Source organism: Giraffa tippelskirchi, chromosome 12 (assembly GCF_054371585.1).
Source record: "Giraffa tippelskirchi isolate mGirTip1 chromosome 12, T2T-mGirTip1v1.2.pri, whole genome shotgun sequence".
NCBI classification, from domain to species: domain Eukaryota; kingdom Metazoa; phylum Chordata; class Mammalia; order Artiodactyla; family Giraffidae; genus Giraffa; species Giraffa tippelskirchi.
In genome coordinates this window covers 49,350,011-49,365,076 of record NC_137286.1, presented here as the reverse complement: position 1 = coordinate 49,365,076, position 15,066 = coordinate 49,350,011, and the positions used below count along the sequence as shown (strand labels likewise).

Below are 15,066 nucleotides of genomic sequence, written 5' to 3'. Positions count from 1 at the left end.
GGTAAAATTAGAGAAGTGTCATTTGCCCTTGATTCCTCCTACCCAATTCCCATTCATCCATGCTTTATATCCTATTTCTATCTGTCTTCTGAAAGTAATCAATCTTTATGTTTTAGTTTCTGAGTCATGTCCGACTCTTTTCTGACCCCATGGACTGTAGCCTGCCCAGCTTCTCTGTCCGTGGAATTTCCCAGGCAAGAACATTGTGGTGGATTGCCATCTCCTTCACTAGGGGATCTTCCCACCCCAGGAGTGGAACTGGTGTTTTCGGTATTGGCAGGTGGATTCTTTACCACTGAGCCACTGAGGAAGCCCAATCAGTCTTATTAGTTTTTTATCTTATGTTATTTGCATAAATCAATATATATATATATATATTATATATATTGTCATGTCTTCTTCATTCTAAAATATGGTTTTTATATATATAATTTTTAACATTAGCTTTATATCATGAAAATCACCATTCCATACTAGTAAATAGACATCTTCCTCTTTTTTCTTAACAATCGCACATACTCCATTTTTTAAATGCACCAAATTATTTAACAGCTCTCTTATATGATCATTTTCTTCTCTATTGTAATATTATATCTTGTTACCTTACTGAATTATTTATTGTATGAGTTCAACATTGGTTTTCTAGGTCATAATAAATATATATAAAAAATGTGTGTGTGTATATATATATATAGATATATATGTAGAATCAGAATTGATGGGCACCTTTATACACATACTATGACACAGAAGTATCCAACGATCCTTATTTTCTTGATTGTCCCACTCAGGAATGGGTGTTGACTTTTTCTAAAACAATATTTCTTATTTTTTTTTAACATTATGGAGGTAATACTTAGTTCTCAATTTTTGAAAAACTCTTTTATAATTTCCTGTTCTGGCAACATTTTGCAAAGATTATTGATGGATTTAAAATTTTAGAAATTAAATAAATTATTCTTCCTCAGTCAGTTCAGCTGCTCATTCGTGTCCAACTCTTCGTGACCCCATGGACTGCAGCACACCAGGCCTCTCTGTCCATCACCAAATCCCAGAGCCTGCTCAAACTCAAGTACATCAAATTGATGATGCCATCCAACCATTTCATCCACTGTCGTCCCCTTCTCCTCCTGCCTTCAATCTTTCCCATCATCACAGTCTTTTCCAATTAATCCGTTCTCATCAGGTGGCTAAAGTATTGGAGTTTCAACTTCGGCATCAGTCCTTCCAACGAATATTCAGGACTGATTTCCTTTAGGATGGACTGGTAGGATCTCCTTGCTGTCCATGGAACTCTCAAGAGTCTTCTCCAATGCTACAGTTCAAAAGCATCAATTCTTTGGCACTTGGCTTTCTATATAGTCCAACTCTCACATCTTTACACGACTACTGGAAAAACCATAGCTTTGACTAGATGGACCTTTGTCAGCAAAGTAATGTCTCTCCTTTTGAACATGCTGTCTAGGTTGGTCGTAGCTTTTCTTCCAAGGAGCAAGCGTCTTTTAATTTCATAGCTGCAGTCACCATCTGCAGTGATTTTGGAGCCACCCATAATAAAGTCTGTCACTGTTTCCACTGTTTCCCCATCTATTTGCCATGAAATGATGGGACCGGATGCCATGATCTTAGTATTTTGAATGTTGAGCTTTAAGCCACCTTTTTCACTCTGCTCTTTCACTTTCATCAAGAGGCTCTTCAGTTCCTCTTTGCTTTCTGCCATAAGGGTGATGTCATCTGTGTCTCAGAGGTTATTGATATTTCTCCTGGCAATCTTGATTCCAATTTGTGCTTCATCCAGCCCAACGTTTCTCATGATGTACTTTGCATGGAAGTTAAATAAGCAGGATGACAATATATAGGCTTGATGTACTCCTTTCCCAATTTGGAATCAATCTGTTGTTCCATGTCCAGTTCTAACTGTTGCTTCTTGATTTGCATACAGATTTCTTAGGAGGCAGGTAAGGTGGTCTGGTATTCCCATCTCTTGAAGGATTTTCCAATTTGTTGCGATCTACACAGTCAAAGGCTTTGGTGTAATCAATAAAGCAGAAGCAGATGTTTTTCTGGAACTCTCTTGCTTTTTCGATGATCCAACAGATGTTGGCAATTTGATCTGTGGTTCCTCTGCCTTTTTTAAATCTAGCTTGAACATCTGGAAGTTCATGGTTCACATATTGTTGAAGTCTGCTTTGGAGAATTTTTACATTACTTTGCTAGCATGTGAGATGAGTGCAATTGTGCAGTAGTTTGAGCATTCTTTGGCATTGCCCTTCTTTGGGATTGGACTGAAAACTGACGTTTTCCATTCCTGTTGCCACTTCTGAGTTTTCCAAATTTGCTGGCATATTGTGTGCAGCACTTTTATGGCATTATCTTTTAGGATTGGAAATAGCTCAATTGGAATTCCATCACCTCCACTAACTTTGTTTGCAGTGATATTTCCTGAGGACCACTTAACTTCGCATTCCAGGATGTCTGGCTCTTGGTGAGTGATCACATCTTCATGGTTATCTGCATCATGAAGATCTTCCTTGCCACCTCTTCTTCATATCTTCTGCTTCTGTTAGGTCAATGCCACTTCTGTCTTTTATTGTGCCCATCTTTGCATGAAATGTTCCCTTGTATCTCTATTTTTCTTCAAGAGATCTCTAGTCTTTCCCATTCTGTTGTTTTCCTCTATATTTTTTGCGTTGATCATTGAGGAAGGCTTTCTTATTTCTCCTAGCTATTATTTAGAACTCTACATTCAAATGAGTATATCTTTACTTTTCTCCTTTACCTTTCATTTTCTCTTCTTTTCTCAGCTATTTGTAAGTACTTCTCAAACAACTGTTTGCCTTTTTGCATTTCTTTTTCTTGGGGATGATCTCCTGTATAATGTCACGAACCTCCGTCCATAGTTCTTCAGGCAGTCTGTCTATCAGATCTAACCCCTTGAATCTATTTGTCACTTTTACTGAGTCAGTTGTGTATGACTCAGTTCTAAGGAGAAATTTGAATTAACATGTTACATATTCCTGATTTATACTGGTAATATTGTAGGACTACAATATTTCCCACTCCATAATATGGTCTGACCTGATTTGACCCTGTCCTTTGCTTGTTATCTTTTGTTACATTGGATGTCTGAATGATGTTATGAAACCAGACTTGTCACAATAACTTAGAGAAAACACACTTTCATCCTAACTCTACATTGGTTTTCAAATTAAAACATGCAATAGACTAATTCAATCGTGGGGAAAATGAAGTGGGAAAGTAGGGGAGATACATCTTAAAGCTTTTGGAGCTGGTGCTGCTCGGAGTCAGATGCCAGTGATTCTAAATAGCAAATGCTCTAGATTCCTGCAAGTGTTGTGACAATAAAGTCCTTTATAAAGTCCACGTTCCTATATAAGTGTTAATTTTCTTTCTTTCCGTAAAGTATAAGACAATGCTTCTTTTGCTTATTGCCTTTGGCTTTTTGAAAAAAATTATATTGGAGTATAGTCGGTTTATAATGTTGTAATAGTTTCAGGTGCACAGCAAAGTGATTCATTTATACATATACATATATATATATATATTCTTTTTCAGATTCTTTTCACATATAGGTTATTACACAGTTTTGAGTAGAGTTCCTTGTCCTGTACAGTAGGTCCTTGTTGATTATCCATTTTATGTATAGTATTATGCATACATTAATCCCAAACTCCTAATTTATCCCTTTCCCTCACCTTCTCCTTTGGTAAAAGTAAATTTGTTTTCTAAGTCTATGTATGGTTTCTGTCTCATAAATAAGTTAATTTGTATCATTTTTTAGATTCCACTTAAAAGTGATGTCAAATATTTGTCTTTGACTTACTTCACTTAGTTTGATAATCCCTAGGTCCATCCATGCTGCTTCAAATGTCATTATTTCCTTTTCATGGCTGAGTAACATTCCATTACACATACATCACACACACATACATTGTGTGTATATATAGATACACACACAAACATACACACACACAATCACATCACATCTTCATCTATCTGTTGATGGACATTTAGGTTGTTTCCATGTCTTGGCTATCATAAATAGTGCTGCTATGAACAAAGAGGTGGATGTATCTTTTCTAATTATGGTTTGCTGAAGCTGTATGTCCAGGAGTGGGTTTTTGCTGAATTATACTGTAGCTCTAGTTTTTAGTTTTTTAAAGAACCCAAACTGTTCTCCATAGTATCTATACCAATTTGCATTCCAATCCTTTAAACATGTTCACTAAATGTGCATACAGATTCTTTGGAGGTCTTGTTAAAATGAAGAAACAGGGATGGGACCCAGGTTTCTACATACCTATCAAGCTCTCACATGATGCTACTGTGACAATACTTTGAGGAAAATGAGCAGGTTAGGTTTGGACTAACCTAGGTTCAAGTGTCAACTCTGGGTGATTTATTTAACCAAGTTGAGATTTCCACCCTGGTCATTTCTTTGTTTAGTGGCTAAGTTGTGTCCAAGTCTTTTGCAACCCCATGGACTGCAGCCTACCAGGCTCCTCTGTCCATGGGATTTCCCAGGCAAGCCACTGGAGTTGGTTGCCATTTCCTTCTCCAGGGATCTTCCCAACCTAGGGACTGAACTTGCATCTCCTACATTGGCAGGTGGGTTCTTTACCCCTGAGCCATCAGAGAAGCCCCATAGTCATGTGCGGATCGGTCCATCATTTAAGGACCTCAGCTTACCTCTACCTGGGCTCTGGGGTGACCAGTCTTCTGGCACCACGTGGCTGGGTTCTTGGATATGTTGAGGGGCCCTTGGGTTTGATTGCTTTTTTCCCCTTCACTCTAGACTATTGTCTATCTGAGCTTTTTGTATGACAGAAATATTTTGAACACAATATATCTCTCACAACGCTGATTGTTTGAGCTGTACAGTGATGATGGCCTTAACAAGACCCTGTGTTTTGTTTTGTTTTTTCTCTATCCTCCTTTTCCTGATCCAGGCGGTCTTTATTTGGAAAGCTCTGGGTACAGTGTCTGGCCCACAGTGGCCTGTGCTGCTCTGTCATGTCCCCTCTTGCAACTGTTTACCTTGATAAATATTCTCCTGCACCCACGCTCTCTCCTGTTACTAAGATGTGCAGTGAATGGTAAAGCACTTGCTAAATCTCAAACACTCTGCCTCTCTTTAGACTACAGAGCTTGCTGTGCTGCGGGCACTAATATTATCAAGCCTGGTATCACTCATTCAGTCTGAAGGGCCCCATCTCTCCTTTGATCAGTCATGGCTGGATGGGAGATTTTTGAATCATTTGATTGTCTGACTGCAGCTTTATAGATTCTCTTTCAGGAAGCATCTCACTTTTCCTCTTTCTTCTTCTGCCCTCTAATTCTTTCTTTGCTTCAAGGGTGCTGCTAGTTCAGGGTCTGTGTGTCAAGGCCTTTGGTTAGATCATTTATTTCCCATTCTCTGGTCAGGATAATCCTTGTTCTTAGCAAATACATAAAACCCATATGTGTGCATGCTAAGTTGCTTCAATCTTGTCTGACTCTTTGTGACCCCATGGACTGTAGCCCATCAGGCTCCTCTGTCCATAGGATGCTCCAGCCAAGAATACTGCAGTGGGGTGCCATGCCCTCCTCCAGGGGATCTTCCCAACCCAGGGATTGAAACTCTGTCTCTGTATCTCCTCCACGGGAAGGCAAAGTTTTTATATCACTAGCGCCACCTGGGAAGTCCATCATAAAATCTACAACCGATGTTAAAAAGTGGTTTCGAGTGACATCATTTCCCTTTAGACTATCTGGCCTTTAAGGTATGCTTAGGTTACCATGAAGATGATGACTTTTATTCAGTGACCTCTTAGAACTGTCCTTTCTGATTCATTTTTGGGTAATTTTGGCTGATATGTGTTTTTTTTTTTGGTCATCATTTCAGTTCAGTTCAGTCACTCAGTCATGTCCGACTCTTTGCGACCCATGAACCGCAGCACGCCAGGCCTCCCCTGTCCATCACCAACTCCCGGAGTCCACACAAACCCATGTCCGTTGAGTTGGTGATGCCATCCAACCATGTCATCCTCTGTTATCCCCTTCTCCTCCTGCCCTCAATCTTTCCCAGCATCAGGGTCTTTTCCAGTGAGTCAGCTCTTCGCATCAGGTGGCCAAAGTATTGGAGTTTAAGCTTCAGCATCAGTCCTTCCAATGAATATTCAGGACTGATTTCCTTTAGGATGGACTAACTGGTTGGATCTGCTTGCAGTCCAAGGGACTCTCAAGAGTCTTCTCCAACACCACAGTTCAAAAGCATCAGTTTTTTGGCGCTCAGCTTTCTTTATAGTCCAACTCTCACATCCATACATGACCACTGGATAAACCATAGCCTTGACTAGATGGACCTTTGTTGACAAAGTAATGTCTTTGCTTTTCAATGTGCTGTCTAGGTTGGTCATAACTTTCCTTCCAAGGAGTAAGTGTCTTTTAATTTCATGGCTGCAATCACCATCTGCAGTGATTTTGGAGCCCATAAAATGACCACATTTTCAGGAGACCAAAAGCGTTTTTTTTTTTTTTTTTAAGGGAAGGAATTTGACCTACCAAAAACTGCAGGTTTAATTAGAGAGATATCCTAGACATGTGCTGCAAATAACCTAAAAAGAGCAGGCTCATAATATACATGTAAAGTACTCAGAGAGGCTTCCCAGGTGGCATGGATTCTTTGGTGGTAAAGAATATGCCTGCCAATGCAGGAGACTCAAGAGATGCAAGTTCGATACATGAGTTGGAAAGATCCCCTGAGAAGGAAATGGCAACCCACTCCAGTATTCTTACCTGGAAAATCCCATGGTCAGAGGAGCCTGGTAGGTACAGTCCGTGGGGTCACAAAAGAGTCAGACATGGCTTAGTGACTAAACAAGAAAGTTGCATTACAATGTTGTATTAGTGTCTACTGTAGAACAAAGTGCATCAGCTACATGTGTACATATATCCCCTTCCTTTTGGACTTCCTTCCCATTCAGATGACCGCAAAGAACTGAGTTCCCTGTGCCATACAGTAGTTATCTATTTTATACACAGTAATGTGTACATGTCCATCCGAGTCTCCCAATTCTTCCCACCTCTCCCCTTTATACCCTTTGGTATCCATGTTTGTACTCTGCATCTGTCTCTATTTCTGGTTTGCAAATAAGTTGATCTATAACATTTTTGTAGATCCCACATATATGCATTCATATATGAAGTTTTTCTTTTTCTGACTTACTTCACTCTGTTTGACACTCTCTTAAACCAATGCTTTTGTTTTTTAAAAAATAGGGAGGACTATTTGAGTCAAATGACTTCCTTTGTGAAAATCAAAAGGAAGTGTTTCTTCCCCACTCTGTACTTCTGCAGTTTTTCAGTGGGGAAAAAAGATAGCAATGCTGACCATTTTCCTCTTGTTAGAAGCAAAACAGGACTTCAAACTCTATTTGAAGGATGACCCCTTTTCGGAAATTAGAGGCGCTGAATTTATTGCCAGCCAGTCATAGCTGTCCATCTGCTAATTTTCTCCACATAGAGGCAGCAGCTGTCATTTCAGAAATGCTACAGTAGATAATAAGATGGGGTGCATTTCATCTTCAAATGCTTATAACAAATCCCCAGGAAGAGCGACAGCAGTTCCTCTGACTGCACAAATCGCTGATGTCATTAACGCAAAATGCTAAATGGGTTTGGAGATTGGAAGAAAATGGATTTGCGTTAAAAGGAGCAGAACTCGAGTTAGGTGCAGCACTTGTTGTAATAATGTGAAATTGAGGAAATCTAGGAACTGCTGAAGCCATAAGCACACACAGAGATACTCTCAAAACCAGAGCCACACAGAGAACACTGAATACAAATACATATGGGTTTCCCAAGTTCATGCCACCTAGATAGACCTAAGGAATGCATTGTTGTCTCCGCCTCTGAAAAACCAGCAAATTTTTTCCCCAAATAATAGGAGAAAAGACTTGCTTAAGTCTCAAATGAATCCAATTTCTCCCCAAATCTGCATACCTAGTCAATCTTAGAAGCCATCCTTCCCTTGGTACAATTTAATGGCCTGCTTGGTACTATTAAATAGTCTGTTCAGCAATTTATGTTGTTATATCCTTGCATTTTTTTCCTTAGACAACATTTTATTTTTTATTGGAAATTGCTTTATGACATTGTATTAGTTTCTGCTATATAACAAAGTGAATCATCTAGACATATACACATATCCCTCCCCCTTCAGCCTCCCCCACCATCCCATCCGTCTAGGTCATCACAGGGCAGTGAGCTGAGCTCCTTGTTCTTTATAGCAGCTTCCCACTAGCTTTCTGTTTAACACATGGTACTGCATAAATGTCAATCCTACTCTCCAAATTTGTCTCACCCTCCCCTTCCCACCATGTCCACATATTCATTCTCTTGTGTCTGTCTCTATTCTTGCCCTGGAAACAGCCTCGTCTGTACTATTCCTTAGATAAGTCTTTTTCTCTTCAGTCTCATGGTTTCCACTCTTGAATGTGTTCAAGTCAGCTTGAATTTAAAAACTAACCACTGCCTCTTATTTGAGTTTCCCAGTCAGGATTCTTCTCCCTTCCAATCAAAGTGCATACAGTTCTCTCATGACTACTCATAAGGAAAAGTGTTAGGATGAGATAAAGAACTAATGAACATAATCCAAGTGGTGCTTTGCATCCCTGAGCATTATAGTTGAAGATGAAGATGTAGATACAGATGGAAATAGACATTATGCATGTGGATATAGATGTAGACATGACGTGGACGTCGACAGTGGTGGAGATAGAGTTACGTAGGTATTTCACCACGGAGATATTTAAAACAGATCGTTTCTTTTAACCCTCAGAATAATCCTGAGAGGTAAGGTAGGAATATCTATATTCTTTTGCATATGACAGTATTGACTCTCAGAAGTCCCCAACCCCCTTATCTGGTGACAAAGCTGAGAGTTGAGACTCGATCTTTTTTAACCAACACTCAGGCTTATTCTGATTGCAGCACAAGACTCCACTCCGCCCCTACATTTTGAAGAACTGTTGTTCTTCAGTGGTACATCTGCTGTTGGCAACCTCTGGGTCTTTTCCTTGTGGACCTTGCTCTAGAACTTGATCTCTGTGGAACAGAAGGAAAGCAGAGAAAGAGAGAGTTGCATGGAATTGCTGGTTACTGGTCACAGAGAAAGCTTGCATTCTCATTGCTACAAACAAATACTTTTAAGGGGCCTCCACTGATTTCATTACTTTTGATGTTACGAAGAAAAAAAGAAATCCTCAGTGTTGATGAGAATCCAGATCAAGGCAGAATCACAGAGCAGTTAGAGAAAATTCTGAGGCTCTGGGATGTTGTGCTGGCAACTATCTTGATTGGAGAAGAGAAATTCATTTAAATACAGCAAATAGGATTAGGAAAAAGTCTGGGACATCAGCTTCTTTCCATTGCTATTTGCTTCTTTCGAAAGATCTGCTTTGTATTTTATCATCTTCCTTGGTCGCCAGGCAGAAACCCTATTTCTAAATGTCATTGCTATTAAAAAGAGGATGGTGAAGGATGTAAAGCAAGAAAAGAATAAAAGTCATAGAGGAAGATGCAACAAACCTACCATTTCTCAAGTCAAAATATTTTAATGGTGAAATCAGGATAAATGATTAATCTAAAGATTTTCAGTTTCCAGTGAGCTGTAAGAGGGGCTGACAAGCAGCAGGAAACTAATATTTAAAGATAATTTCAGAAACATGAGATTAAAAAGTGCTGAAAGGAGGAGGCTGAACCTTTTTCCTTCCACCTCCAAGATTTATTGAAAATAGTGTTTTTTCTTTAAACAGAAAAAGTATCCGGTTCTACATTTAATTTTCACTCCAAAGTATTTACTAATACCAACTGTGACACAGTTACTATATTTGTGTCTAGATGGTAACAAAGAAACCGTTTCTGCCCCAAGGAAGCTTACAGTTTAACAACAAAGGTGAAAGAAACAAAAATAAATTGAAAAAAAACATCCAAAAAAGATTCTATGATAACTCTAAGGATGCTGTTGAAATATATTTAGTGGCACCAGAAGGTAAGGGTCTGGGGATCAGGGAAATTTTCCCTGAAGAACTGACCCTTGAATGTTGAAGAGGTAAGGGATGAAGTTTGGGGGAGTCCTGTTAATGAGACAAGCAGGCATGATTTCTCAGGGAGAGTGGTGTGCAGTTTGATTAAGTTGAAGCACAGAAGGACAAGGGCAGGACATCGCTGGTGGCTCAGTGGTAAAGAATTTGCCTGCCAATCCAGGGGATGTGGGTTCCATACTATTGAGCAACTAATTCCATGTGCCACAATTGCTGAGCCCACGTGCTGCAGCTACTGAAGCCAGGGTGCACAGAGCCTGTTCTCTGCAGAGAAGCCACCACAATGAGAAACACTCACACGACAATGAAGAATAGCACCCTCTCACTGCAACCAGAAAAAGGCTCAGCAAAGCAGCGGAGACTCAGGGCAGCCAAAAATAAATAAATAAATAAAATTACATTTTAAAAAAGAGAAGGACGAGGGCAGTAGGAGGTGGTATTGGGGATCATGGTAGGGAGGTTGGAAGGACTAGGTGATGGAGATGCTGCTTTTCTTCCTCTTAATCTCTGGTAGCTTGATTGTCAGCCTATTAAATAAATAACATTTCAGCAGGACTTCTGGTTGCCTCCCTAGAGAAGGGGGCCGGCAGTGGTAATCGTTGGTGGACCTGGGCTTTTAAGGTTCCCTTTACCTGCCACTCAGCATCTCAGCTTCCTTCCCTCTGAATTGAAGTCACTGTTCTCATTAACCAGCTGTGTCACCTTTGTAGAATGACTTGATACTTTTAAATGTGAACATCCTCTTTTCCCAAATGAGGACAAGTATGATTTTTGAGCTCATTTCTAGAGCTAATAATCCATGATGATGTCTCTGAAAATGACACTCCAGTTCTCTGAGTAAATGTCAAGCTTTCTGTGGCATCTATATGGATAGGGTGGTGTTAATGTGATAGGAGAAAGACCCTATGCTGTTTCTCAGAGGGAAACAGACCTGGATGGAAAGCCTAACTCTAAGTTATGTGATTTGGGAGCATTTATTTAACCATTTCTTCAAGTGTCACTGTCTTCATGGGTACAATAATATCTACTTGGCAGAATCATTGGGCCAGAAAGATCATATGTAACATGCCCAGCATGATATATTGACCTCAACTTATTATTATAATGATTATTTGTGGAACTGAAGAGCCTAGAGAAATGTATTGAATTTGTTCTCCTCGGAAGTAGGTAGTGGAGAACGATATTTCCCAAACTTCATCTTCAAACTCTGGTGACCCTGAATCAAGTTAAATATGGTTTCCAGCTCTTTGGGGAGCTGTGAATAATCACGACACGTTGGGATCTGCATCTTTCTGGGTATCTTCAATGGACGCCAATTGAGCAGAAGTCAGAAGGAAGTTGGATTCATTAGTTTAATTGTTTGTCTTGTCGAGCTTTATTTTCTCAAGTTATTTTCTTCTAAATGTGTATTTATTTGCTTGTTGTTTGTTCCTGCAGTCACAGATGCTCACTGAGAGGGGAGGACTTGAACAGACAGTGGCTGTCTCCCAGTGCTCATCTCCAACCCACAATCTACCATGCCAAAGGACTCCTCCACTACCTGGGCAGCATCGGGCGGAGTCCCATGGTGAGTCACTTCCTTCTGCTTCCACACTCTTGGCTGGTTCCTTCCACCTTTCAGGGGGCAGAGTACTTTCTGTCCAGGCAGGAAAACCAGACACAAGCCCAAGACCTATGTACGACAAGCTGTAATGGGGGCATATTCATTTCCTAAGGCTGACACAGCAAAATACCACAAACTGTATAGATTAAAAAAAACCCAGCAGCCTGTGTTACATCTTTCTGGAGGCTGGAAGTCTGGAAATTAAGATGTCAGCAGCCCCTAATCTCTCCAAAGACTCTGGGAAAGAAGCCTTCATTGCCTCGCCCTAGCTCCTGGTGATTGCCAACAGTCAGCATCCTTGGCTTGTAGGAGCACAGCTCCAATCGCTGCCTCTGTCTTCAGATGGCCATCTTTGCTCTCTATATCTGTGTACACATTTCTCTTTTCTTTTCCGCATAGCAGTCACTGGACTAATGTGTGCATGCTCAGTCGTGTCTGACTCTTTGTGACCCCATGGACTGTAGCCACCTTGCTCCTCTGTTCATGGGATTTCCCAGGCAAGAATACGGGAGTGGGTTGTCATTTCCTTTTCCAGGGGACCTTCCCAACCCAGGTACCGAACCCACGTCTCCTGCATTGGCCGGCAGATTCTTTACCACGGAGCCACCTGGGAAGCCCACACTGTATCAGGGCTTACCCTAATTCAGTAGGGGCTCCTCTTAACTTGGTTACATCTGCAAAGAATCTTTTTTCAAATAAGGTCACATACATAGGTACTGGGAATGAGAGCTTGAGTGTATCTTTTTGGGAAACAGTTTAACTGACAACAAGAGCAAAGCCAGGAGTTCAATATTCATTGCTGAAAACTGGGCAAAAAATTGAATTTCATCTCATTTCCTGGGTCTTTATTTTTTTTTCCAGTTGTTAGTCAAGAAAGAAAATGTATATGTCTATTAAATAGTAAAAAATTCTCTAGGTGTTCAGATTCATAGTCAACTAGTACTTATGAAGTTCCAAAGATGATTCTGTCACTGTTCTAGGCACTTTCATGTGTAGGCTTTTCTCTCGAGCCTATAGTAAATGTGAAATTGATGAAAAACAACATTCAGAGGCTTAGGCTCAAGATAAGATAGGAGGTAATACTAGCCACATAACTGTATGAAAATAATCATTTATGAACTACAAACTGTGAACAGATCTATCTGCAAAAGTGCAGAGGGCATATAGGCATATGTACAGATTTAGAGTGCTTTCCTCACTGAAAGAACGTAAATTAATTTGGAGAAGCTCACACATGGACCAACTCAAACAATCATCTCTATCATTAACCACTTTTTAAACATATATGATTAAAACAGTGGCACATTCAATGACTATCCAGTGAAACAATGGATGAATATCTAATTTAGAAGCTTACTTAAACCTCAAAAATATTAAGAGGTCAAATGACTTCCCTGGGATCACCAGGAAGCACATGGTATTCGATCTGGCTCTCCACCCTACCACCCCACGCCTCTTCATCACTTATTCCTTGAGGGGAAGTGTTAAGTCCAGGTGTCTGCTTCCAGGGCAGTTGTATGGACAATGCTTTAATTCTCCAGCAAAGATATGTGATCACAGGTAGAGTGTTGCCAGACAAGGAAGCTCCCCTGAGTCACCAGGATGTTTTTCAAGGGTCATTATATATGGGCTGCATTGGGTTTTTGTTGCTGCTACGCAGGCTTTCTCTAGTTTTTGCAAGTGAAGGCTACCCTCTAACTGCAGTGTTCGGGCTGCTCATTCTGGTGGCTTCTCTTTTTGCAGAGCATGGGCTCCAGGTGCACGTGCTTCAGTAGTTGTGGCACATGAGCTTAGTTACTCCAAGACATATTGGGATCTTCCTGGACAGGGGATCGATCCCTTATCCCCCGCATTGGCAGGTGGATTTTCAACCACTGAGCCACCAGGGAAGTCCTCAGGAGTCATTTTGCAGCCCTGGTGCCCACCTGGCTGATCTTAGTTAGTCTCCAGGCTCTTCAGAGGTCAAACTGATGCTTTGTGGCCCCAGAACCCTACCATACATCACATGGCATCAACCTTCTAACATGGCCCAAGGTCCCAGGTAAAGAAAGACACTCTTATCTATCAGGATATTCCACGGATGTCAAGGTGAGCTCCCAGGAGCCAGTCCAGGGTCAGACCTTTCTTTGGAGAATATAGGATTTACATACTTCAGGCTTGTTGAGTCAATGCTTTATTGCAAAAGGACAAAGCACATCCTTTTCCCTTAAGAACACTTGTTCTACACTGGTCAAAATGTGCCATGTTTTCATGCTAACTCACATTTCCCATCCAAGGAGACACTGTAATCTGTGTGGTCTACCCTCTAGAAGTAACTTCATGGCCTGCATATGTGTGCTCAGCTGTGTCCAACTCTCCCCCATGAGCTGTAGCCTACCAGGCACCTCTGCCCATGGAATATTCCAGGCAAGAATTCTTGAGTAGGTTGCCATTTCCTACTCCAGGGGATCCACCCAACCCAGGGACTAGACATATCTCTTGCATTGGCAGTGGATTCTTTACCACTAGCACCACTTGGAAAGTCCCTACCCGGGACCTCATGCATAGCACAGCACCAATCTTGAAGTCAAGGTCTTGAAAAGTATGTCTCTCTAAGTAGGAAGCCTCAGCCTCTGGGAGGAGAGAGAGAGACTTACAGAAAAAGAGGTTCCACCCTGATACACATTTTAAGCATACACACATTCAACCCATAGCAAACAGGATTCCTCTCCGCTCTGACAACCTCTAATTGAAGAGCAGAACATTTATTTTAAAGTGTGGCAGGTGAAAGCTTTGTTTAAAAATATAAATAAACATTAATTAACTGTAAACATGACAGTCACAGATTCGTTTCCTGCTGGGACCATCTGAGAGGTGGGTGAGAAACAGCTGAGCACTGGATGCTGTTCGTAGCATTACAAAGCTCTCCTTTAGGCCCAACATCACCTTTCAGTTACCTGTGTGGCTATATTTAACGAGCCTCCTGCTGACAGCATAAGTACTGTCACTCACTCAGTACTCAGGCCTGTCCTATACCTGGAAGCCTTCCACTGAGTCTAGATTGTTTCTTGAGCTACATGGTTGTAGATTAACAGTAACTCCACACAAACACTGACTTTTATGGAAATATTTCTCAAAGCATCAGGAAGCCCATTTCTGGTGGTTAGGAGGTTCCACCTGCTCTAGATGGTACTGAGACATTTGCATATTGGCAGGTAGAATAATACAAACTCCCGGGACTAATGAGAATGCAGGAGAGGGAGAGAACGCAATGTCATGATACTTCTGGAGGTTGCTAAAGACCAGACAGTTCATTCAATTTATAAGCAATACAGCCCTCTTCGTATATTGTTTCGTCCCTTCACCGGTTCATCCATC

The 15,066-nt window shown here is 40.9% G+C and overlaps 1 protein-coding gene across 5 annotated transcripts in view; it reads left to right on the top strand.

The window, feature by feature from the left end:
• Positions 1–15,066, top strand: part of AGBL1 (AGBL carboxypeptidase 1) — an 867,141-nt gene that overhangs the window by 463,434 nt on the left and 388,641 nt on the right. For all 5 annotated transcript variants that reach the window (XM_081550442.1, XM_081550439.1, XM_081550438.1 and 2 more), the window contains one exon: positions 11,544–11,673. In XM_081550442.1, coding sequence (XP_081406568.1) covers positions 11,544–11,673 — 130 coding nt within the window. The remainder of the gene's footprint in view (positions 1–11,543; positions 11,674–15,066) is intronic.